The sequence below is a fragment of the Otolemur garnettii genome, unplaced genomic scaffold (genome assembly GCF_000181295.1).
Source record: "Otolemur garnettii isolate 467f Iridium unplaced genomic scaffold, OtoGar3 scaffold00057, whole genome shotgun sequence".
Classification (NCBI taxonomy): domain Eukaryota; kingdom Metazoa; phylum Chordata; class Mammalia; order Primates; family Galagidae; genus Otolemur; species Otolemur garnettii.
Genome location: NW_003852452.1, coordinates 7,834,113 through 7,861,376, shown reverse-complemented (window position 1 = coordinate 7,861,376; position 27,264 = coordinate 7,834,113). Strand labels below are relative to the sequence as shown.

Below are 27,264 nucleotides of genomic sequence, written 5' to 3'. Positions count from 1 at the left end.
ATGAAATACATTTTCAAAGAAGAATTTAGGAAAGAAAAATAGTAAATAAGTCTGAAAATCATAATTACATAAACTTTAAAAATTATAAAACCTTTTAAAGTTTCTTTACTTCACTGGTCTCACTACCCCTCTTGCAAATTAAGTTTTCTACTCCTTAAATTTAGGGATGAGGATAAATTTATGATCTAGTTGAAACATTATTTGGCAAAATGGTTTGTACTGGCCATTTTTCTAAATCCAAATATCTTTCCATTTTTTGTTATTGTACCACCTGAAACGGATGAAATTTTATAAATTTGGGTGGCAAATGTCTGATGGTCTGAATTAAAATTCAGGTTATACAGAGTAGGCTACATTCCCTTTGGCACTAAAAAATGAGGTACACTGAAAACATAAGCAACAAGTCCGTGTGAGGGCTTATTATTTATTTTAATATGCCTGGATTAAATTAAAGCATTTTCAAAGACAAGAGCCAAATCAAAAGTTACAAGGGCAAATGGCTTAGACTATAGATACTGAATTGCTAATGAGCAGTGGCAGTTTTTGCATAAGCAACTATACAGCCTGCACCAGGTAGAACAGAAGCGAGACTAATTAATTAGAATGAGAATGGGCAGAAAGCTAGAGAATGGCAGACAAGTACTATTTTTCTGTACTAATAAATACTATGTTATGTATAAAATAATTATTATGATACAATGAATTTATACCAAGAATTAAAAATCCCTTAAGAAGTTTATCAGTTTTCAAGGAAAATGTTACAGATAGTCTTAATAGAATTTTAGGATGGTAAGAGACATTAAAGATCAGCTAGTCAAACTTCCATATTAAAATAAGAAAAGGTACCATGAGACATTAAATAACTTACGCTGAAATCATGTTTGATTCAAATAACTGGAACTGATCAGAAACTAAAGAGAGTTTATTTTGGTTAAATATTACCTTTAATAGTTTGAGATGCAAATATTCAAGAATACTTTCACAAAATTGGATTAAAAGAGCCCTTTTATAATTAATAAATTCTGACAATGTCTTCCCCACAAAACCTTTGAAGTGAAGACAACTGTTCCTTACTCCTCTCTAAAGATCTAAATCAAAAGAATATTCTAATGTGAAGATTATTTTCCTGGAGTTGATTTAGAAAACACAGGCCATAATTCTGGTTCTTAAGAGGGGAAAAAAATAATCTTTTATTACATTTGGATGAAATTTTATTTTTTAGGAATCACTGCTTGGCCGTGAGTAGTCATTGCTTGCTCAATGTTATTCACACTTCCTCCGTTATAGCAAGCTCATGTGTAACAGGCTTAACTTGTAGGATGGGTTGGAACTCTCATTCTAATCCAAGGGCCAGAGGTCACTGTAAACCACAAATTCTTCCTCCCTGGGGAAATGTCAGGGACGTGTTCCTTCCCATCTTGTTTTTCTGCAATAACCTTTATATAAAATAAAGTTTATGGCACTAATGATTAGATCTGACATACTATAATACCTTATCTGGCAATTAATACAAAGAAAGAAATTCTTTTCTTCAGAGTAGCACCTAAGGAATTTCAATTATCTAGTTATTCTGAGGTATAATGAAAGAATACAAATTTTAAAGGGCTCAGAGGAAGAAATTTCCCCACAAGATAATTTTGACAGCCTAGAATAGGGGTTGACACACATTTTCTCTGTAAAGAACCAGGTGGTAAACATTTTGAGTTATGTGGCCAGTTGTCTCTCTCAACTACTCTGCTACTATAGCATGAAACCATCCAGTGGACAATATATTAATGAATAGGGGTGGCTGTGTGTTCCAATGAAATTTCATTTACAAAAACAGGTAGCTGGCCATACTAAACCACATGCTATGGTTTATAAGCCTGATCTAGAATTTATAGTGATTCATAAGAATATAAAACCAAAATTTAAATTTAAAAAATATATATTATACTTGGAGGTACTTAGCTGATGCTCAGAAAAATTAAATATATATTTTTAGCTTTAGGCAAAACCTGTTTGCCTTTTCTTATTATACAAATTATAGTGGAGATGTATAAATTCAATAAACATTAGACAATTTCAATCAAATATTATGGAAAACTTATGAGTGGTGAGGCTACAAAATATTAGCTTTTTGATTCCATACTACATGTTTGAATTCAATGCAATAATCCTTTTTTCTTGGGCTTACAAGGGGAGATTTCACAGAGAAACCAGTTAAAAAGACTATCAAATCTATGTATCAGAAAGGCATTTTTACCATTAGAAATGATTTATAATTAATTTGAATTATTTTTTGGGTTGATCATTTAAATCTCTCTCTTTATTTGAGTATTTTGATTAAATACTAATTTTTGGCTATGATTATGACCAGACTAAAAGTACAAGTATTATATATCTAACATAGTAAATAATTTAGTATGTAATTTGAGTGTAAATTATAATTCACTTAATTAGTACATGTATAGGTAGTTCCTTTGTCCTAAGATGTGTAGATCAGATTAATAGTGGATAGTTATAAAGTTTAGTGACGTCTCTACTGATCTGAGACACACACACACACACACACACACACAATACAGCCCTAAACACATAAGTAGTACATTGCATTTATAATTTTACTACTCATCAGGACTGGATAACTGATTAAAAATTTACTAATTTCAGGTACACAGAAAAAGCTATGTTGTCCTCTATGGTGATGAGTGATTTCATTATACTTTATGTTATTGGATAATTTGTAAGTTATTTGAAAACTTAAGCATTTTGGATTTTTCATTTTGTGTTTCTCTTGTCTTTTAAAAGGAAAGGAAAATATGTAGGGAAGTTTTAGTGAATTTGGCAAAAGTATGAAGATGTCAAATGAATGATTTTTGGGATAAAAGATATATAAAGACATGACTTAACACAACATTAGACTTCTTCCTTAAAAGATTTTTGAAAACACCAAGAGGGGAAGAAGATTACTTAATAGACTGAAATACAAATCCAGTTGGAATCTGGGTCTACAGGGCTTTTGAGTCTTCTAATATTGAAAATCTCAAGTTGACTCTCTAGTTTAAAAAAAAAAAACTGGAGAAAGGAAAGGAAAATTTTTGTTCTGGAAATGTGTTCTCTGATGCAAATAGAAATCCATCTTCCAAAGGAAGAAGTAGAGATGAGTTGCTCTAATTTGGTCTTTTGGAAAGAGACAAGAAGAATATGAATTTGCTAAAAATCTTTTGTTTCTTCTAAGTATTAGTTCATATGCTCAGAGATATCTTTTTTGTGTGTGTAAAAATTTTCCAAACCCAAGATCTTCATAAAAATTAACTAGAAACACTAAAATACATTTTTGGAACATAAGAGTATAGGGAATATTAATTTTTTCAAAAGTTACATAATAAAAGAATCTAGCATTTACTTGGTGCTTTTATTTCAAATAGTTTATCCACTTTCCTTTTTATCCATTAAGAAGGGGGAAGTTTCTTTGTATTATACATGTGCAAATTTGATTTCGTTAAGAGCACAGAACTATGTGGCTCAAGTGGCTAAGGCGCCAGCCACATACACCTGAGCTGGCGGGTTCGAATCCAGCCTGGGCCCACCAAACAATAATGATGGCTGCAACCAAAAATAGCCCAGCCTTGTGGCCAGTGCCTGTGGTCCCAGCTACTTGGGAGGCAGAGGCAGGAGACTCGCTTGAGCCCAGGAGTTGGAGGTTGCTGTGAGCTGTGATGCCATAGCACTCTACCCAGGGGGACAGCTTGAGACTGTGTCTCAAAAAAAAAAGAGCACAGAACTAGGTGGTATCATAGTTCTTTAGTACACTTCTTGCCTACAACTTAACTGGCTACAGCCTACGACCTATTTATTTTTCCATTCAACTACCATTTAAGTTTAAATATTCTGTCAAACTTCCTCATACATATTACGTCTTATTTATGTTATGTTACACATATAACACATGATATATATGTTTATAATATATATTTACAGACATAAATTACTTTAGTATTTATACAGTATAAAACATATGATAAACATATAAATTAAGCATACTAATAAAACATCGTGTGTGAGAAATTTTATTATACAATCTATTTTATACAATTATTACAGAGATTACCATGTCTCATAGTTTATCTTATACAGATGTATTATTTCCAAAGACTAAAGATTTGTTGAAAACACAACAAATCAAGTTTGATCCATAATTTTCAACTACTGCTCAGGCTTACATGTTAATAAAACCATTGGTAACTGAAAGGATATTTTGCAAAGCTTCAGTATGAATTCTGACAAGCATATTCCAAGTTATGCTTCTGAAATGGAACTATGGCAGATGCCTTAATTTGCTAACTGTGATGAAGCCCATTAAATAAGAGTGGTGTTAACACAGTCAGAAAGCTTAAAAGAGGCATGATAATTTCTGTAAATATTATGAGAAAAAAACTTAAAATCTAAAACTGTCCGACATCTTCATGAGTAAAATTAAATTGAAAATGTTATAAATCATTTCTAGGAGTTCAGAAAGAAATTATTCATTGCTTCCTTTTTGTTGAGAGAATTTATGTTTATAGACATAATTATTAGAATACATAAATATATAAGAACAATCTCAGATGGAGATTCCTAAGTTAGATGACAAAGGACATTTTAAATATTTTAAAATTTCATCTTATTCTGTGGATTTCAGTGATGGAGTTTATGGAACTACAAATTACAACTCCTCTGGAGATACTTACCCTTTTCTGTTCTTTTACGTATTCTATCAATTCATCTCTTGCTCTTTTTACTGCTTCTTCCACAGCCTTTTCACTTCGCTTCTGTTCTTCTATTATTGCTGCCTTAACAGTTTCCTGTTTGTGGGAGGAGGAAAAAATTAGAGAGGTATGCACAATGACATATTTCTGTCCATTATATATAAACTACACATTCTTTAATGGGTTGCCGCTCAATCTGTTCAAAACATATCCTTAAATGCGAATAAGAATTTATAAAATCTTTAAGATCTGTTAGGGATTTCTTTAAACTGAGTGAAAGGGAAAAGAAAAGGAATAAGCCATTTATTATAGGGAGTGGCTGACAGATTCCAATGGATTTCTTACCAACCCTTCATTTGATGTTTACGTGATTGATTGCCTTCTGGTATTCTGCACTATCCACACAAGACTTCCAACTTGTGTTTCTTCTTCCAAGAACACCCGAATGCTCTAGCTGTTTTAGTCACGTTTAATTTTGCCATCATACGATAATCAATCGTCGTCTGGGTGGTAAGATTTACAGCTAGTTTGGTCCTCTTGCCAGCTTAAGATATTGAGGGTTGGACATTAACAATAAGAGGTAAAAAATTCCTCCCCGTGTGCTAACATTTGAAATGGGAGATACAGGGAGGAAAATGGTATTCCTCGATTATTAAAATAGTAATTGGTTACCCAAGACATTTTAGAATTGCAGAGAGAAAGAATATTAAAACTATAAAAAAGAAATACAACACTTCAGAAGAAATAGTGATGATTGCTGCTCAAATAGTGTTTCATAGATTGAAATGAATGCCACAAAACAAAATTATTTCACTTCCACCTGTTTATACAGGTACAAGCCTATTTCTTATGGGATAGCAACCTAATTGAGTAGAAAGAGATTTGAATTTCTTAGAACATTTCCTTCATTTTTGATTATTAAAGGCTCTTCACTCTGTGGTGTGTATATATGTATCTGCTTAGTCTAGTTTTCCCAATTAATTTTAGAAATGTATATATGTAAAAACCTATAAAATACAAAATAATATTATCTACTCTGAATATATTTATTTAAAAAATTTGAAAACGCAAAAAAATAGGATCACAAACCAAGATACACTGGCATACACTGGCATATCCACATAGTAGATACAAAGAAAATGAGACTTAAAACTATATATACTGTTTTCTATTTCTGGCATTTTTCCCTTAAATATATTTTTCATATTTTCTTGAGCCATAATACAAAGCTATGGGCACCAAGCCACATCGCATATTTTAAATATTGTTTATCATCTTAAAATATATGCAGAAATAATATGCAAACTATAATATGATTTCTATTTAATTAGAGAGCAGCATAATAATTTACCAACTCTTAATCATGGATATTTTGGTTATTTAATTAAATAAGCAGGAAAGAGCATCCACATATGTATCTTTGTGCTGCATCTTAGCTGTTTACTTAGATCCAATTCAGAGAGTGGAACCATTTTGGCAAAAGGATATAAACTCTCTAATAGCTTTTGACATTTTGAACAAATTTCTTCCCAAAATCAACCCATGAGTATGACTATTTATGGAATCATTGATTACATTTCATTTCATCAGTACTTAAAATCTTTTCTGATTTGTGGAGAATGGCATCTAATTTTACCCTGTTTTAAAAAGATTATGTGATGTTAGCAGTTAGTTCATAGAAATATTTGCAGTATATGTTGTTGCCGCTCGTCATTAGCTTGATCACGTCCTCTGCCCATTTTAATATTGTATGTTTATCACTTTTTGGATTTCCTCTTCCTAATATTTAAAAGTGACAATTCTTAAAAGTCTATTTAATGATTACTTTGAAAATGGTTACTATTTATAATTACTGAGTACATTAAGTTTTAGTTCCATTGATGAAATAATACAGTACAAATTTGTTTCTATAATTATTTGAAAATACTAAAGTTGAAAAAGTATGCTAATTTTTAAAAGAAAAAAATGAGAATGAGGGAGGCTATTCCAAAATAAAAGCTATTTATTACAATTCTTATTGACTTACAAATATAGAATTTAAAATTTTTCTATAAAGGCAAAAAACATAACATATTTACTAAACTTCCCAAAATAAAATACACGAATACTTTTGTAGTAGAGTATAAATTTTCACACTATGTTGATAAATTAAACGTATAAATAGTATCACATTAGTTCAGGTCAGGTTTTGTCAACATTGAGTTAAAAAATCCTTAGTTTTCAGGGCTTTTAAAATTTTAGATTAAAAATAAGATTTCTATCTAACAATGAACTTAAGTGAATTTGACTAGGCCTGTTTTACTGAAAGCAAAAGCATCATTTTAAATAAATGGACTATATCCAGAAAAACATGAAGAGTCAGCTAATGTTCTTCAGTTGACATTTTTTGGGGAAAGAGGGCTGAAAGTTTATATTAATTTCTCAGTCTAATTTTTTTAGGATCTTCCATTCTTCATTTTTAAGCCGGCAAAGCGCCATTTACAACACAGTTTCCCTTGATCACATCCTCCTCAGTTGAGAGTTAGGTGATAGTGCAGGTTGTGAAGGTCATTCTGAAAAACTATTTGTCCATGAAGAATTTGTTTGAATATAATACAAAAGTAAAGTTTAAGCTTTCCATTTTCTAATCAATCGAGTTCTGTATTAGATAGAACTGGTTAACAGTGTTTGCAGGTATGTGAGGGATGGTGAATTTCTGCCTGCATGTTTTGTTGATGCCATGAATGAATTATATTGTCCTTATTAGTCATAAAAATTAATGTACTCATAGCTTGCAAGGAACAAAGTGCTGCCACCAATGAGTACATTCAAAAAGGCGATTCTGAAAGGTTATTTTCCAGAACAGTTTAATGATAGCAACTTGACTGGAACATGGTACATTCCCTGAGGCAGGGTTTCTCAACCTCAACACAATTAACCAATTAACGGGGTGGGGGGGGAGATACATCTTTTGTTAAACAGTGTACCTACTCTTTGGATGGCCTCCAGCTCAGAAATATTACTATGAAGCGAATAGTTTGCAAAGAAAAGTACTCAATTGCATATATAGGATGGTGTAATTTGTAAAGATGTATCAGTCACATTTCATGTCATATTTCTTTTTTTTGAGACAGAGTCTCACTATGTCACTCTTGGTAGAGTGCCATGGTGTCACAGCTCACCACAAAGTCAAACTCTTAGGTGTAAGCGAATTCTCTTGCCTCAACCTCCCAAGTAGCTGGGACCACAGGCACCCACCACAACGCCCAGCTATTTTTTTGTTGTAGTTGTCATTATTGTTTAGCAGGCCCAGGTTGGGTTTGAACCCACCAGCCCCAGTGTATGTGGTTGGGCACCGAGCCACATGTCATATTTTAAATATTGTTTATCATCTTAAAATATATGTAGAAATAATACATTCAAATGATTATATGACTAGTTTTTGAGTATGGAGAAAGTTCTATATACTAAAAATGAAAGGCTAGAATCAATCAGTTTTAAGAAAGTCATCCAGTTATAATTAGGTACATTGTGTTAAAAGTCATTCAAGACTAAAAGCTTATGTGACATTTTGTACAAGATTTTATGACTTCTCTTTATTGGTTAAATGTATAGTTATATTTTAGTATCTACTAAATCTGCGATACATTTCAATAATCACAGGATCATGAACCAATAAAAGGTCTGTGGTTGTTTGCTCTTTATCAGCGCAATTTTCTTAAGGACTGTAAATACAGTTAAATGATTTACGAGAAACAAATATCAGCAACCAACTCAATTCTGGTCTGTGGGTTATAAACCACAGTATCATGTGGTTGTTTAATTTTCTAGGGGAATTGTGTACTTATTTCTTGTTTCTATACAGGATATATGCATATTATCTAATTATGCATTATTTTTAAAGTTGCATGTGGTTATGAAAATGCACCTTAGAAAATAAGTGATGAACAGGAGGGGTAAAGATCAGATATCACATACTATACAGTGTTCTAGTTTGTGGTTGACAGAAAACTCTGTTCATACATTCGTCAAATATTTCCTGAATACCTATTTTATGTAAAGAATAGCCCCAGATACTAAAAAGTTTTTTGTCCTTCTCATAATTAGTTTAAAATTTATTTGTGGAAACAAAACATAAATATACAGCAACTGAAATAACAGTATAATAAAAGAGATCTCAAAAGATGTGGTGGCTGATGAATGGTGCTAATACTAATTATGAGTTATAAGGAAGGAAATATTAACAATGTCTACAGTGGTTAGAGAAAGCCTTAAAAAGTGCTAGACCCTAACCTGAGATTTAACTGGTATTCGGTACACAGAAGCATGAGGATGAAGACCGAGGGATAAGAATAAGTAGGTTGTGTCGAATGTTATTTAGAAATAAAATCTTATATGACAATTGATGAAAAGAGTGAAAAGATAAAATCCAAGTGAAAAGATAAAATCCAAGTATATGTTTGAGGGCTCTTGTGGGAAAAGTGGGAAGAACAGAAGATGGAAAGCCAGGCTGGGTCCAGGTAGTGGAGAGCCTGCAGGCTTAAGGGCTGAATCAGCAACCCAGTAAAGAGCTACCAGCACTGTCATGTGGACTGGTTGCTCCTATTGCCACTTCACAGTCTTTACATGAGTCAGCAAATACAGTCTTTATTAATCCCATACATAGTCATCCTTGCCTTACTCCAAATGATATAGCAAAAGTAAATAGGAGGTATGTTTAGCACAATATCTGTCAAAAGTGGCTAACTCTTAATTTAAATAATGGTCTAAGCAAGGAAAAGAAAACACAAGTTTTCATTCCCATCCTATATAGGAAAAGAAGGATTACTTGGTACCATCCTATGTTGACAACAGGAAACTCTGATTTAGGATATATATGCCAGAAATTAGTGTCTGTGTTTGTTATACCAATGTACAAATAGAATAGTTTCATTTAAAGTTGTGAAATTTTCCCATGCTTTCATTCTTTTCTACATTTTAATAAATAGAACAACTAATATCTGGTATTATAGGTAGAGTGATTTGGGGGTAATAAACTAGAGTCTCTGTAGAGTTTTAGATCAGATGGCAAGGAAAATAAGTACCACTTCAGTATCTGTAACAAGCAATTCACAAAATGAAATAAGCTGGTATCAGCATAATCAGAAATACAATTTTTCAGTGGCCATGTCTCCACTCACAGGTATTACTAAATAGGTGTCCTAATAAGTTTACTGCTGCTGTAACAGAATATCATAGATGGATAATTTAAACAGATTTATATGGCTCATGGTTTTAGAGCCTCAAAGTCCAAGATTACAGGGTCCCATCTGATAAGAACCTTCATGCTACATCAGAACATAATACAGAATGTATCACATGACAAAAAAGGCAAGAAGGGTAAGAGAGACGGAGAGAAAATAGGGTCCCATCTCATCCTCCTACTAGGAGCCCACTCCAGGGTAACTAACCCACTCCTGAAGGTAAGGGCACTCATCTGTTCATGGGGGCAAAGCCCTACAACTGAATGACCTGTTAAAGATTCCACTTTCAGAAGACCAAATGGTTTCACATCAGAATTCTACCAAACCTTCAAAGAGGAACTAGTACTTATATTGCATAATCTATTCCAAAACACAGAAATCATCCCCAACACATTCTACAGAGTAAATATCACCCTGATTCCAAAACCAGGAAAAGACCCAACAAAAAAGGAAAACTCTAGGATAAAACTGTTAATGAATATTAAAGCCAAAAACATTCAGTTAGAGCCTAGCCCAAACAGAATATCGCAACACATTAAAAAAATTATATATCATGATCAAGCGGGTTAGTCCCAGGGATGCAAAGTTGGTTCAAGATATGTAAATCCATAAATGTAATGAACCACACAATTAAAATCAAAAACAAAGACTATATGAGTCTCTCAATTGATGTAGAGAAGGTTTTTGACAAAATCCAGCATCTTTTTCTAACAAGAACACTTAAGAAAATAGGCATAGGTGGGACACTTCATAAATTGATAGAGGCCATCTACAACAAACCCACAGCCAATATCATATTGAATGTGGTAAAACTGAAAACATTTCCACTTAGAACTAGACAAGGATGCCCACTGTCACCACTGTTATTCAATACAGTGCTGGAAGTCCTAGCCAATGCAGTCAGGCAAGAGAAGGAGATCAAAGGTATTCAAATGAGGACAGAGAAGGTCAAACTCTTGCAGATGACATGACATTATACCAGGAAAACTTCAGGGACTCAACTACAAAGCTCTTAGAAATGATGAAGGAATATAGCAGCATCTCAGCTATAAAATCGATGTCCACAATCAAAGCTGAGAATAAAATCAAAGACCAATAACTTTTACAGCAGCTCCAAAGAAAATTAAATAACTAAGATTATACCTAACAAAGGATGTGAAGGATCTCTATAAAGAGAACTATGAAACCCTGAGAAGAACAGAAGAAGATACTAACAAATAGAAGAACATACCATGTTCATGGCTGGGAAGAATCAACATTGTTAAAATGCCCATACTACCCAAAACAATCTACAAATTTAATGCAATCCCCACCAAAGTACCAACGTCATGTTTTGAAGAACTTGAAAAAACAGTACTTTGTTTCATATGGAACCAGAAAAAAACCCTGAATAGGCAATATAATTCTAAGAAATAAAAGAAATAAAAACAAATCTGGACATTATCAGACTTTAGGTTATACTACAAGTCTACAGTGATCAAAACAGCATGGTATTGGCACAAAAAATAGAGAGTTGTAAAGTATTACAGATGAAAGATACCTATGTATAGGAAAGGTGTAAGGATTATAGATGACTCTATCTTAAAGAAACCAAAACTATTCAAGTAAAGGAAAAAAAGAAAAGGGATAAAGATAAGCTGAGGCACTGGGGCATGAGTGACCTAACATCATGGAAGTACAAAGTACATTTTAGAATCATAAAAGCACAAAGTGTAAGGCAGAGAGAAATGAGAGGTTGCTGAGGTAAGCCATGGGTAGCTAATAGATAGCTTTGTGTCATGTACCTGTATACCATATGCCTCAGTTTTCTCACTTATAAAATGGGAACAGGAATAGTGTCTTTTAATGTAACAAGTAATGATAATAGGGTTAGCCTGTATAAAAGACTTAAAACTGTTCCAGGAACAGTATAAGGGCTCAGTGAATCTAAATTATTGTTAAATGTTCTGGACTTTATCTTATGTACATTTGTGCACCACTGAAAAATATCATGTGATAATGAGATCTGTACTTTAGAATATCCTGTAGCTTTCAAATAAATTTATGTTGGATAAAACTAGAGTCAAAGAGATCAGTTAGGGAACTACTGCAGTAGCCCAGACAAGAAACACAGTTAACTGGAGTAAATGGGAAATACTTAACTTATATTTTAAAATGTTTAGGAAGTAAAATTAGCAGGACATAGTGAATACATAGACACCAAAGAAGGGAGTGAGAAGAGGGAGGAGTTAACTATATAAGAACAGCCAATTAATCAAATAATCAAAGAAATAAGGAGTTCAGTCATGATTTTAACTTTTATGATTCTAATAAAACTAGCTTGTGGAGACTTTTACATATCCTTTTAAGTAATAAAACAAATTATGGGAAATGAGCATAAAATTTTTTAACAAACTTCTCGAGTGACATCTTTCTTGCTTCTTTTCCATGCATGTTAGAAATAAGTGTATTTATCCCAAACATAAGTGTACTTATCCTGGGTCAGGTGAGCCTTCTACCTGGTTAAACAGATGGTTTTTGTCTATGGAAAACCAGAATGATTATTTTTCAAATCTTAATTTCAAACTGTAGTTATTTCTAAGTTAGCTACAAGATTTAAAAGACTGTATATTTAGTTAATGAAGCAGACTCAAGTGAATTTGATAATGTACCTCAGGGAAAATGATAAATTATAAATTCTATGTCTACCAATAGCTGCAAAGTAATTAGAACATCAGTTATAGTCACAAAATAAGAAAATACACTAATAGTTAATAATAGCATGTCTGGAAACAACTTCTCCAGCCTCACTTTGCATTCCACTCTGAAGAAAATATTTGAATCCGTCATGTGTTACAAAATCAGTAGTCTCAATAATGAAAGTCCTCTATAAGATTAAACCATTGTCAGTTCTAGGAATTCACATCAGAAATTGAAGTTGAATATCCTGACTTGCATACTACACAGCCATACAATGGCTTAGCAATGGTAAAGATTTGTTGCTATTTTTTGAGTTCTGGACTAGGACTGAAACTTTGACTGAGGCTTGGCGCTTGTAACTCAAGCGGCTAAGGCACCAGCCACATACACCAGAGCTGGCAGGTTGGAATTAAGCCCAGGCCTGCAAAACAACAATGACAACTAAAACCAAAAAAATAGCCAGGCATTGTGGCGGATGCCTGTAGTCCCAGCTACTTGGGAGGCTCAGGCAAGATAATCGCTTAAGCCCAGGAGTTGGAGGTTGCTATAAGCTGTGACACCACAGCACTCTACCCAGGGTGACCCCTTGAGGCTCTGTCTCAAAAAAAAAGAAAACAAATTACTGAACAAAAAGAACTACTCTTAAGGAGAAATACCAAACAATGAAAAGCCTTAGAAATCAGCTTTTCTTGCAAGCTAATGTTTCCCGATGAATTCAATTAAAAATTAAAGAGAAAACAGTCCTTACATTGGAGATGTATACTGTAGTTTAGTCATTTCAAATAGTCAACACTGTCTGAATCATAAGTCAAGCTGCTGTACATACTTCATGTGCTTCAACAGTTTTTAAAAAAGTGAGACTTCCAACAGTCTCACTAATAAGTTAAACAATAGTTTCAGAAGTGTTTTTCAGACATAAATGCAAGTGCAAAGGAAATTTCCATATTTTAAAAAATATGCTTACTGTGCAATTAAGAAACTCATTTAACCATCAATTGGAAGTAATTAATCTGTACTTTAATGACCTGTCAAATGGAAAGTATTAAGAAAAAGAACCCACAAGAATTTTATAAATGCCTCCCAAGTGATGAAATCCTCAATCAAAATCACAAATTTATTGATTAGCTTGAATGTTTGGCATGCAATCTGTATGAAAGACATTTTTTAACATTAAATATATAGAATTTATTAAAGATCAGCATTAACAACAAATCATTTGCAACCAACTTTGACAATAGGCATAACTAATTTTGAACCACAATTAAGCTATTATACCCCAAAAGAGAATTCTTTCTATTAGTAGAGCTATAATATACACTGTACTTTTTTTTTTTTTTTTTGGCAGTTTTTGGCCGGGGCTGGGTTTGAACCTGCCACCTCTGGCATATGGGGCCGTTGCCCTACTCCTTTGAGCCACAGGCGCCGTCCCAAACTGTACTTTTTATAAATATATTTTGAATATAATTGCAAATATTTATTTTTTTCTCCTGTTATACATGTATAAGCATAAACCTCTTGGCCCCAAAATCCTAAACTATTTACCTGGCTCTTCCAAGAAAACATCTGCCAATCTCTGATTTAAGTCATGATTCTGCAAATTACTAATCTGAGAGGGACTCAGCTATACAGGGTTTTTTGTCTTGGCTGGGCTCTTTCATGTATCTGCAATCAGCTGTGTCTACTGTGGCTGGCTACTACTAGAATGGCCTCAGATAGGAGAGCTTGTCTCTTCTTTTTGTGGTCTCCCATTCTCCAGTAGACTAGCTGCAGATTTTTCATACAGAAGATGGACAGGGTTTCAAAACAAAGAGTGAAAACAGAGGCCTCTTAAGACACAGGTACAATATATGATACAATGTCACTTCAACCACATTATGGCCTGAGTAAATATTTACTATGAGTAAGTTCCCAAATTCTCCTTAACTGTCTAAATATCCTCTCAGTACATTCAAAGGTATTAAGAATTCTGTTTATCTTCTTAGAAACATCCCCTACACTTATGACCAAACTGGATTAATTTTTCTCTAGGTCTGTTATGTAGCTGTCTATTCCAGGATCTCCCTCAGTCATATTCGTGGGGATTCTCTACTTCTTTCTTGAATTGAATCTCCAGCTCTTTACATCCCAATCAATGGATTATTTTTTCCTGGTTAACCCTTTGCTTTGGCAGAGTACTTCCACCAAATCCCAGAAGATTCCTGAGCAAAAGTTTATGGGAAGTAAGTTTTGATATCTAGTCTGATAAATGTCTATATTCTATCAGACATAATTGATTGTTTGGTCAAGCACAAATGTATAGTATAGGTTGAAAATATTCACAGAATTTGATAGTCTGTCTAGCAGTTTGATTACATTCTGATTCCCCATCACTTGCATTTTGTATTTTTCCCTCTAAGAGAACTTTTATGTATCTTATTTTTTGTTTCTCAAAAATTTCAAAACGACCCTACTTTTATGCCTATCTACTAATTCATGTTTTACAATCTAGAAATTCATGTTCTTTAACTCTAGATTTTCTTTAATAATAATGAGATAACAATAAAGTATGATTTCCTGCATTGCATTTTCTGTTTCTTTCTCAAAATCCTATAATTTAGTTGAAGAATCTCCTAAATTGAATGGCTTATTTTTCTGAACTTTTTACTCCTATTTTTCATTTCTTTGTATTTTTAGACTCTTTTCCTGAAGAAGATTTCTACATTATCTTTTGATTCTTATTTTTTTCTCTTTTTAAATTCTATTTCTAAGGAAATCAATGATCATGAAAAAAATTATATCTCTACAAAATTTTGGTTTTGATTCTCTACTTCTTAGGAGAAGTTATATGTTCATACCTGACTATTTGCTTATGTTTAAAGAATAGAGTACTAAAAAGCCGAGTATTATCTCTGTGCTTGCAATCATGGTTTGTGGACTCAATGGCAGAGTAATCTGGCTAGGTTGTTTTCTTTGGGCAACTTCTGATACCAATATACATTTAGGTCTTTTATCTTAGGGTGTCTAGATACCTTACAAAAGAACCTTCCAATTTCCTGCCTGGTTGTTAGCATTCTAAGAGCTGGGATGAGGGGGAAAAAAAGGCTAAGGTTCTCAATAAGCAGCATAAAACTTTCACCTTTGCTTTCCCTCAAATCCCATTTTCATACTTTCAACTGTGCTTGGGGATCTCTGATCCAGAGATCTCCTGTATTCATTTTTTCCACACCTGTGTCAGATCTGAAAAAGATGACTTGGATTTTAACTGCTTCGTAAACAGCCTTTTCAAACTTTCCTTCTATTTGCTGCCTAATCGTCATTTCCACATCAGAGGTAACTAGTGTCAGCAAGTAGTAAGCCTTCTGGAATTTCTACAAGGTATTTACTGGTCTTAGCCATCTCCACCTCCAGCTTATGATTCCATTTCAGTGGTTTTTCAGGAGGAAAATAAAAATGATTATTCTATATGTTCTTTTTAACTAGATATGTGTATGAAATAAATGTTAAACCTTTAATTATATTTTGAAGTAATTTTAGATTTATAGAAAAGTTGCAAATATAATACAAGTTTCCATACACCACTCATCCAGCTTCCTTTCACATTAACATCTTACACAATTACAACACACATGTCAAACTACAAAATCAACACTGTGTAACGCTACTAAATAGACTGCACATTTCATTTGCTTGTCACCAGTTTTTCTACTAACACCTGTCTTCTGTTTCAGGCTCTATCTAGAGCAGTGATTCTCACCCTTCCTAATGCCGTGACCCTTTAATACAGTTCCTTGTGTTGTGGTGATCCCCAATCATAAAATTATTTTCAGTAAGTAGCAACAACACAAGGAACTGTATTAAAGGGTGGCAGCGTTAGGAAGGTTGAGAACCTGATCTAGAGTAAAACACTGCATTTAGACTTCATGTCTCACTAGTTGTTTCCTATTCATGGCGTTTCTCACTCTTTCTTTCTTTGTCACAACAGATATTTGGATTTGCCTCTTTTTATCTCATTAGAGTGGAAATATGGATTTTAGGCAAGAATACCAAGAGATGATGCATGCTTTTCACTGTGTCATACCAGGGAGTAAATGGTATTAATGTAACTTAATACTGGTGATGTTAACCTTAATTACTTCATGAATCCCTTATCTGCCAGGTGACACTAGTATAAAGTTAATATTTCTTTCCTTTTCTATAATCTATTCTTCGGACACAAATAATGAAGTCTAGACAATACTTAAAGAAAAGCAGAACAAATTCCATCAATAGAGATGGGTACATTTTAGAAATATATGAATATTTAGAAATATTTCTAAATATTCATAGGTACATTTTAGAAATATATGAATATTTTTAAAACTACCGATAGAGGGTTTTTTGTAGTTACAGAACTGCTCATTATTTCTAACTCTTCTTGAGCTAGTTCTGGGATTTATATTTTTCTAGGTAACATTTCATCTCATCTAAGCTTTACAAGTAATTGGTACATAATTTATTCATGTAACTTATATAATCTTTAATTTTATAGTTTCTATATTAGGTCACTTTATTTATTACCCTGATAATGTCCATTAATAACTTTTTATTCATCAATCTTGTCAGAGATTTGTGATTTTATGTCTTTTAAAAAAATGACAGTACTGTTTTTAAAACTTTGCAATCTATGTCATGAATTTCTGTCATAATTTTATTATTTTTTCTTTATGTTTTTATTAGATTTTATTTTCCCTTAACTTCTTAAATAAACTTGGAAGTGTTAGCCCACTATTCTATATCCTTTTCTATTTTCTAATATAAATATTTAAGGCTGTGATTCTCTTTAGAAGTACCACTTTATTTTTAATTTTTACTTTATTTCAGAATATTATGGGGATAGAAATATTTTGGTTACATGAATTACTTTTGTACAGTTTGGTCCAAAGTTGTAAGTGTTCCCCTCACCCATATAGTGGTAGACTGTCCCTTGTAGGTGTGAATATAGCCCTCCTCTCCTGCTCCCTCCCACCTGCTTGCCTTTCGCTGAGTTTTAGTGCTGAATACACACATGGGTATTGATCCTTCCTACAATTTTTAAAAGTCAATAACTATTGTAATAAGAACTGCATTATTTTTAGTTTGTGCTTATGTTTTTTTAAAAAAAATTGGACATAGTAAAATGTACAACTCTCAGTGCATTTGTAGGGCATTAATCCAGTTTGGTCATATGTGTAGATCCTACCCACTACCCAGATCAAGAAAAAGATGATTTATGCCCTCAGAAAGTTTCCTCGTGTTTCTCCCTATCAGAGATAACCACTATTATGATTTCTATCATCATAGATTACTTTTGACTATGCTTAAGTTTATAAAATTCTAAAAATTCATACTGCATGAATCACACTGTATAGAAGCAGTTGTAGCTATCTTTTGTTCAACACAGAATTTTTAATATTCATCCATATTATAGTGTATTGACGGTTAAAAAATTTGGTATAGTATTCCATTGTACAAATATACCTAAGTGACAATTTATTTACTCACTCCATCGCTGATGTATATTTGCAGTGTTTCTTTAGTAGATACTGACTCGCACTTCCCAGAAGTATGTGGACAAATGTTCATACCCACCAAGAATGTATGAGATGAGAGGTTATCACCAATACTTAGTGTTGCCAGGCCTTTTACTCATACTTATAGCCAGGGTAGAAAAGTATAGTGGCATCTCATTGAGATCGTAATTCACATTTCCTGGATTAAAAATATTAGGCATTTTTTCACATGCCTATTGGCATTTTTAATGTTCATTTGCAATGCACCCTTATCCTTAAGGGGCCCTTACTCCAACGAGTAGGGCCCTTGAGATTGTCAAATCAATTCTTGATTTACCAAAGTCCTTTTACCTTGGCTGGGCCTAACCTCCAACATTACTTCCCAACACAAAATGCCTCGTCAGCTCTTTATCCTTCAAGTTCTCCGTATTTTGTTACATTTTAAGAGTCTTGTCTACTACATACATATCTTACAATTTGGCCAATGACCTGGAGGAGATCTAAACACTGATTTTGGTTGTTTTTAAGCACTTGTTTTGAAAATTTATCCTTTGGCAGTCCTTAACTCTGACTTCTGCCTCATCATCCTATAAGGCTGTTAAATTCTACATGCCACCAAATAGAAAATGCCTTTAGGAAAAGTGCCCAAATGTAAACCACTCTGAATGTTTTCCTTTGCTCAAACATTGTAGACCATCCAATCCTACCTACATTATTTGCTCTACAGTGCCTTCAGATAGTTGTGTTATACAGTATATGTTATCCACTTTTAGAGTTGTTTTGGTGAAAGGGTTATTTCCATGGGATAGAATAAAAAGACCTTCTCATTAAGGTGCATGCATGTGTATGTGTGTGTATGTATATAGGGGTACATATGCAGTCTTATTACATGAATATATTGTGTGTTAATAAAGTCTGGGCTTTTACTGTACCTGTGCAAGATGGTGTACACTATATTCACCAGGTTAATTTTTCACCCTTCACTACTCTCCCACCTTTCAGAGTCTCCAATGTCTATTATTCCACTCTCTATATGAGTACTCATGACTTAGCCCCCACTTATAAATGCAAATATGCAGCATTTGACTTTTTGGGTCTCTTCTTTCACTTAAGATAATGGCCTCCATTTCTACCCATGTTGCTTAAAATACATGATTTCATTCATTTTTATGGTTGAATAGTATTCTGTGGTATGTATAAACATACATTCTTTATGCAATCATTTGCTAATGGACACTTAGGTTGATTCCATGACTTAGCTATTGTGAACATGATTTCTTTTCCTTTGGGTATATACCAAGTAGTGAATCAAATGGTAGCTCTATTATTAGTTCTTTGAGAAGTCTACATACTGTTTTCCACAGAGATTATGTTAACTTACATTCCCACAAACAGTACATAAGTACTCACTTTTTAGCACATCCTCACCAACATCTATTGTTACAGCTTTTTTACCACCAAATTTTAATAGTAACCATTCTGACTGGTATAAGATGGTATTTCATTGCTTTTTTCTTTTTTTTTGAACCCACTACCTCCGGCATATGGGGCCAGCGCCCTACTCCTTTGAGCCACAGGCGCTATCCTTCGTTGTGGTCTTAATTTGCATTTCTCTGATGATTAGTGATGTTGAGCATTATTTTTTCATATGTTTTTTGGCCACTTGCAGGTCTTCCTTTGAAAAGTGTCTGATTGTGTCCTTTGCCCATTTCCATTTTTTAATGGGTTGTTTTTTGCTTGTTGAGTTTGAGTTCCTTATGGATTCTAAAAATTAGCCCTTTTTATTGGATGCACAGTTTGCAAATATTTTCTCTCATTTTTATAGGTTGTCTGTTGATTAATTCTTTGCTAGGCAGAGCTTTTCATTAAATTAAGTTCCATTTTCCTATTTTTGTTGCATTTTCTTTTGAGGACTTAAGTTATAGATTCTTCACCTAGAATAATGTCTGGAAGAGTTTTTCCTATGTTTTCTTCTAGAACTTTTATAGTTTCAGGTCTTACATTTAAGTTTTTAATCTATCTTGAGTTAATTTTTGTATGTGGTAAGAGATAGGGGTCCAGTTTCCTTCCTCTACTTGTCGTTATTCAATTTTCTCAGCACCATCTACTGAATAAGGTGTCCTCTGCCTATATTCTTATTGTCTTTTTCAAAGATCAGTTAACTGTAGGTTTATGGCTTTATTTCTGGGTTCTTCATTCTCTTGCATTGTTCTACATGTTGATTTCAATACCAGTATCATTCTCCTTTGGTTACTAAGTAGCCTTCTGGTAAAATTTGAAGTCAGATAATATGATACTTCCACTTCTATTCTTTTTGCTTAGGACTGCTTTGATTGCTTGGGGTTTTTGGTTCCATGTGAAATTTAGGATTGTTTTTTCTAATTCAGTGAAAAATGACATTGGTATTTTAATCAGAATTGTACTGAATCTATAGATTGTTCTGGTAAGTGTGGTCATTTAAATGATATTGATTCTTACAGTCCATGAGTTAGGAATGTTTTTCCATGTGTTGAGTTATCTATAATTTCATTCATAGCATTTTATAGTTACCCTTGTAGAGATCTTTCACCCTCTTAGTTAAAAGTATTTCTAGGTGTTATTTTTGCATAGTTTTTGTAAATGGAATTGAGTTCTTGATTAGATTTTCAGCTTGAGTGTTTTTGGTGTATAGAAATACTACTGATATTAGGTTGGAAGAAGTATGTATGTTTAAAGATTAATAAAATGGGAAATTTCTAATGACTAAAAAGGTGTGGAAATTTTTAAAAAAGGTATGGAAATTAGAATGAGAGAGGAAGATTCTAGACTGAATTCTAATTCTCTGCACTGGATAACCTGGCTGATGGTTATCTCACTGAATGAATGTAATAATAAGAAAACATAAGGAGGAAAAAAGTCATCCGGAGGGATAAAAAGGTAGGCTGATACTTTTTTTCATTTGTTTATAAATATGATACTTTCATTTAAAATATCATTATGATTTTATCTAATACAAGTTACATTAATATTGTAAATAAAAACTTTAAAACAAGCAAGTCAACCAAAATTAAAGAAGTCAGCACAAAAAATTTTCAGGGCTATGAAATTATCTAGGCTGCTAACCTAAAATAGAAATGCTATTTCCGTTTGTAAAAGAAGGGTCAAGTGGCAATACTCAATTTTTTAAAGAAAATTTAACCGCTGATTGTAATGTCTGTGGCTTTTGGGGAAAACACAGCCCCAAATTATAGTGGCTGTGGTTATAAACTATTATGAAGAACCTCCAACATCAGACATACTTTGAGTGTCTATAGGTACTAGAGTTTTTTTTACAAGACTTTGTTAGAACAGCAAAATTAATGACTATCATCTTTTTGCTGCCTTTGGTGTCAATAACAAATGTACTTTCTTTAACAAAGACTTTAATGTGATACAGAATTAATTTAATATGAAAATCAATATGCTAGAGTCATCAATTTTCTTCTCAGTTCCCCAAAAAAAAGTACAATTTATAATCACCAGTCTTATTGGTGATATTTATAACCAATGCCAAACAAAAATATCTCCTAAATATTAAATCTAGAGATATATTATAAAGTAGAAGCTGTTTCTTTCCCTTCTTCATTTCCCAGGAATATTTTCATTTGTGTAAGTTACACAATTGCTTTTGTATTGCCACACTCTATCATTTCCTCCTTCCTACTGTGGTCAAAGAAAAATGTTAATTGCTCTTAATTATATATTTTTTCCAGATTTCTTTACAAAAACATCTGAATACTATGAAGCAACCTTAATCTTAGAATTAAAAAATAGTGTCCAGGCTTTTGAAAAGTCCAGTCACTTTAGTCAATAGTCAGACAATTTGAAGGTCCCTAGAAAGTGAAGAACTAGAGGACATAATGAGCACTGGCCTCTGCACCTAGGCTGGGACTAAGCAGAAGGCAGCTTCCTAGAAAGTTTGGATGAAGACCTGCCCACTCAATTTTGGGGAATAATGTGTGATACGGAAGGCACTAAAAACTGTAATATACTGATTATTTCCTCTGAAACACAGCAATTGTTAAGTGTCAGACTATTTCCACTATTTCATAGTTATTTTGAAGTGGCTAAGTCTTTCTAAGTAGAAAATGGACATATTCCATAAAAAAGTGTCATACAGAACCTCTATCCAGAAAATAGTTCTTCTTCCTTATTTGGCTTTAAATAACATTTATATGCCTATTAATCCCAAGTTTTTATCTCCAGCCCTGATGACTCATCTGGAACTCTATTCCCATATTTCTAACTTCCTATTCAATGTTTGTGAAAGGCTCATAAAAAGGGATCAAAAACTTAATACCTTCAAATTAGATTTTTTTAATCTTTATGAAATGTAACCTTTCATCACTCTACTAGATGAAATCACCATCTGAAATCACCATCTACCCAGTCACTTAATCTGGTAGCAATTTGCTTTATAAAAAATTTGCACTAGTAAGATATTACTTACACGTAACAAAATTCACCAATATGAAGCGTACTAATTTTGCTAAATGTAAGTACTGCTGTGATCAAAATATAGAACATTACCATCTCCCTTAAAAAGTTTTCCCACCCCCTTGTAACTCCCATATCACTTTTGTCTGCTCTAAAATTTCATATAAATATAATAACGATATACGAATTTTCTGAATCTACCATCTTTCCTAATTTTTATCTAAAGAAGTCCCCAACTACCATTCTCAGCGAAACACATAACTCTGATTTTTTTCTTCATAGCCCATTTTACCATAGGGAATAGTCTTACTCGTTGTAGTTTTTTTTCCAACTTGAATATGCAGTATAAGCTCCATGAGGGCTAGCCTTGTCTATCATGTTTGATGCTGTATGCCAAAAAATTCTTCTTAACAGTGTCAATACATGACAGATGTTCAATAAATGTTATAGAATGAATAAATAAAAAGGACACCTTAAATTTTTTTCTGTCTATTCATATTCTAGGATCATTTAGAACTCACATTAAATGGTCAATGAGATGAATATGTACTTTACACCAAGATAAGAATGCTGCGAGATAGGATACTGGTAAATTGCAAGGCCTATGGAATCAGGTTGCTTAGATTTGAATAATGCCTGTTGCCTTCTCTAAGGAGTTACATGGCCTAAAACAAGTAGTATATTATCTCTGTAAGATTTAGTTACTGTTATCTCTAAAAACATGGACAATAATAATGCCTGCTTCATAAGGTTGTTGGGAGCAATTAAATGAGATCAGACATGTAAAATGATTAGGAAAGTGCCTGGTATTTCCTTGGAATTGAATTGATGATAGAAAATATTTTTATAATTATTACCCTCTCTACCACCACCACTCTATCATCTTACTATTTTATTCAGGCAATGCTAACGCAAAAATTCCATACGTATCTTTTTTAGCTAGAATAGCCTTATGTATTTGTTTAGAATAAAGCCAAGTAAATGAAACTTGAACACAGAGAACTATTATTGTTTTCTTCATTGTTAGGAGATAATATTTGTCGATTTTTTTAATACCTTAAAAAATTGTTGCTTGTTACTTATTTTGACAGATTCTCCTAATATTAGTAATAAGAACATTAATTCTAAATCTGAAACTCAGTTAAAGTCCTCCAGCATACGAATAGAATAAAGAAACAAGATTCATATTCTTATCACTAACAACCCAGTAGTAAAGTCTCTTTATAAATGGTCCTACAACATAATTAATTTAGTGTAATTCATTAAACTCATGAGATTTTTTTAAAAACAAACCAATTTGTAATAATACTTTTACAGAGGCTTTTTCTAGAAAATTAATATGATTAATTTAAAAATGATGTCTGTAAGTTTATTTGAAAATGTGAGATAAATACAATTAAGTCATGAAAAGCATCTTCTGGAAAGTGTACTCCTCAAGGATGTTTATTGCACGTTATTTTCTAAATTCCTATTTTTCTTGTAGGTGGTATTTACAACTAATGTAATTTTCATTTTTTCTGAATGATTTTAATCAGGTACATTATTTACTTTTCCTTTACCTTGGAAATTTTGAAAAACATTAAACTATGATCACACTAGATGACATGAGCATTCAGTGGAATAGGAAAGCCTGGATCCTCTATCTCTCTATGTATATACTGATTCAATAACAATGCATGCACAAACGCCCTTTGTAAAAAATCCAGATACAAACTGAGAGGGTCCTTTCTCCTTGGTGAGCATGAAACCTACCACACTGGAACTGGTATGGAAACTCAAACATAGTGCAGTTTGTATTAGCACAAAGGCTTAAGAGGGCAACAACACAGCTAATCAGGCTGAATATTAAGTCTTCACCTATACAAGGCCAATCCACGAAGAATGAAAGAAGTGGCCATTTTTTCTTATGCATAGAAACCAACTCATTGAGTCAAGAAAAATAAACAAACAAGGAAAAAATGTCGCAAACAAAGAAACAAGATCCTGAAACAAATCCAGAAGATATAGAGATATATAATACACCTGACAGCATATTCAAAACAGTCATCATAAAGATGTTTAACAAGGTCAAGTGAACAATATATGAACAAGTTAAGAATTTTAACAAAGAAATATAAACATTAAAAAGAACCAACAGATATCTTGGAACTGAAGAATACAATGATTGAACTGAAAAATTCACTAGAAGGGATTCAACAGAAGATTAGGTCAAGCAGAAAAAGGGTCAGCATACTTGAAGATATGTGAAAGGAAATAAATTTATAAAGTCTGAGTAAAAAATAGAATGAAAAGAGAAAAAAATCTTTAGGGATTTAGAGAATGAAATTAAGCAGACCAATTTATACATTATGGAAGTCCCAAAAGAAAAGACAAGAAAAAAATGGACAGAAGGCTTATTTAAATAAATAAATGTCTGGAAACATTCAAAACTTGGGGAGGAAAATTGGTATCTAAATCCAGAAAGTCAAACAGACCCCAAATAAGATGAACCCCCCAAATCCACACTGAGATATCCTTTAATCAAAACGTCAAAATTCAAGTTAAAGAGATAATTTCAATAGCAGTATTAGAAAAATGACTTGTCATGTATAAGGAAATCACCAGGAGACAATATATTGAAAGTGCTAGTAAAAAATCAAAACTGCCAACTAAGAATACTATACCTGGCAAAACTGTCCTTCAAAAATCAAGCAGAGATAAAGAATTATAAACTCTGCCTGACAAGAAAAACTAACTTGAAATTAAAGGCTGATAAAAAGCATTATGAAAGCCTTTGAAGTTTACAACTCCCTAGTAAGTTAAATATAATAGAACCTCCATAGTTGACCACTTCCTTAAGTTGACTTAATTTTCATAATTTGGAGATACACCACATGTACTACTCAGTGGAATACCTTATGTTGACCACTTCTGTACATTGACCAGTTTGTTACAGTTTTTTGGGTGCATTTGACACCACCACCTGACTTTTGAAAACTTAAGAGTTACCTGGCAAAACTGTTCTTTGGTATAGATAGTCTCTGTTCAACTCTCCTGGCCACATGGCAATTAATTAACACACAAACCACACATAATCTGTAGCAAAATGTGCAAACATTTGTAAGAAAGTATACATAATGTATTTATTCAAGACGTGCTTAGACTATCTTTACCATACTCTGAACCTATAGGGGATACATTTTAAAGTAGTTTATAATATATTTCTGTGTTTCTTGGAGACTCTTAACAAAGCAGCAGAGAAATGTGCTTTCTAAGATGTGTATTTTTCATTCAGGTAACTCATTTATTCATGACCTCTTGCCTAATTTCATAATGATTAATGGCCAACATTTACGTAAGGTTAGAGCAGTAGTCTGTGGACACAAAAAAATGTTTAAATAAATTCTTCCACATAAGATCTTAATCAATGAGCTTGACCTAACTGGACTGGAATTCTAATCAACTGAACTAAGAGACAATTAAATGTCTTATATGCAAATAGGTACTCAATTGTACTTCTTGATAACTTACAGTAAGACTTAGGAAGTAATCACTGCTTAAATGAAAAAAAAAAAAAAAGGAAAAAAAGGCAGGATCTTCTACCACACCACTCTTACTTTACCATAGATGCTACTCTAGAGACTTGTTTAATTTTTAATAATTAATAAATAGCACACATTCCTGAGAAAAAAATTTATGTGACATCTTTTAAAAATGTAACATTTATCCTGGATATTGGAAACCCTAAGATTTTTAGAACTTCATCAACATGAGTTCGGCTTGGCGCCTGTGGCTCAAGCGGCTAGGGTGCCAGCCACATACACCTAAGGTGGCGGGTTCGAGTCCCCAGCCTGGGCCCGCCAAGCAACAATGATGGCTGCAACCAAAAAATGGACAGGTGCTGTGGTGGGCGCCTGTGGTCCCAGCTACTTGGGAGGCTGAGGCAGGAGACTTGCTTGAGCCCAGGAGTTGGAGGTTGCTGTGAGTGTGATGCCATGGCACTCTACCCAGGAGGATAGCTTGAGGCTCCGTCTCAAAAAAAAAAAAACATGAGTTAATGAGTCATAAAAAAAAAAAAATTCAAGATTGTTCTCAAAAGTTAGTCCTTTTAGCTACACTGGTATGCATAGTTGAGTGAATAATGATACTATATGTAATAGTTCGGTCCTGTGAAAGAGATAGCTATGAATGTTACTTCTTGTTTTCTATACTCAATTAAGTGAAGATTTATTTAATTATTTATGCCTATATAAAGAAAAGACTAAACCCAAGTAAAATAGGATTTTGTAAATTCAATTATGGAAAATAAAACTGAGATAGAGATTTTAATTTTTCAAGTAAGTAATCAAAGTTATTTTACACACAGGGCATATTTGTTGATCTAATTTATATATCCTTTATGAGACCAAAGAAATATTTGTAAGGTTCTTATTAATTATTGCTACCAATTAAAGCCTTAAAGCTATATAGACACACAAAGTAAAAATTATAAATTAATCAAACTACTTTTTGATGCAATTTGGGGGGAGTAGAGAGAGAGAGAGAGAGAGAGAAGAAAAATCAGATTAATGTAGTTGCAATGACCAAATATAAATTAGAATTCTGGCCTTTCTGAAAATAAAAGAAAAAGATAAAATGTAAGTCACCAAGTTTTCAATACCAGAAAGATAAAAGCACACAGAAATATAAAAA

General features: G+C 33.0%; 1 protein-coding gene across 2 annotated transcripts in view; it reads right to left on the bottom strand.

Moving 5' to 3' along the window:
* CCDC91 (coiled-coil domain containing 91) overlaps window positions 1-27,264 on the bottom strand; it is a 206,048-nt gene that overhangs the window by 56,984 nt on the left and 121,800 nt on the right. For both annotated transcript variants that reach the window (XM_023514715.1, XM_023514714.1), the window contains exon 10: window positions 4,713-4,826. In XM_023514715.1, coding sequence (XP_023370483.1) covers window positions 4,713-4,826 — 114 coding nt within the window. The remainder of the gene's footprint in view (window positions 1-4,712; window positions 4,827-27,264) is intronic.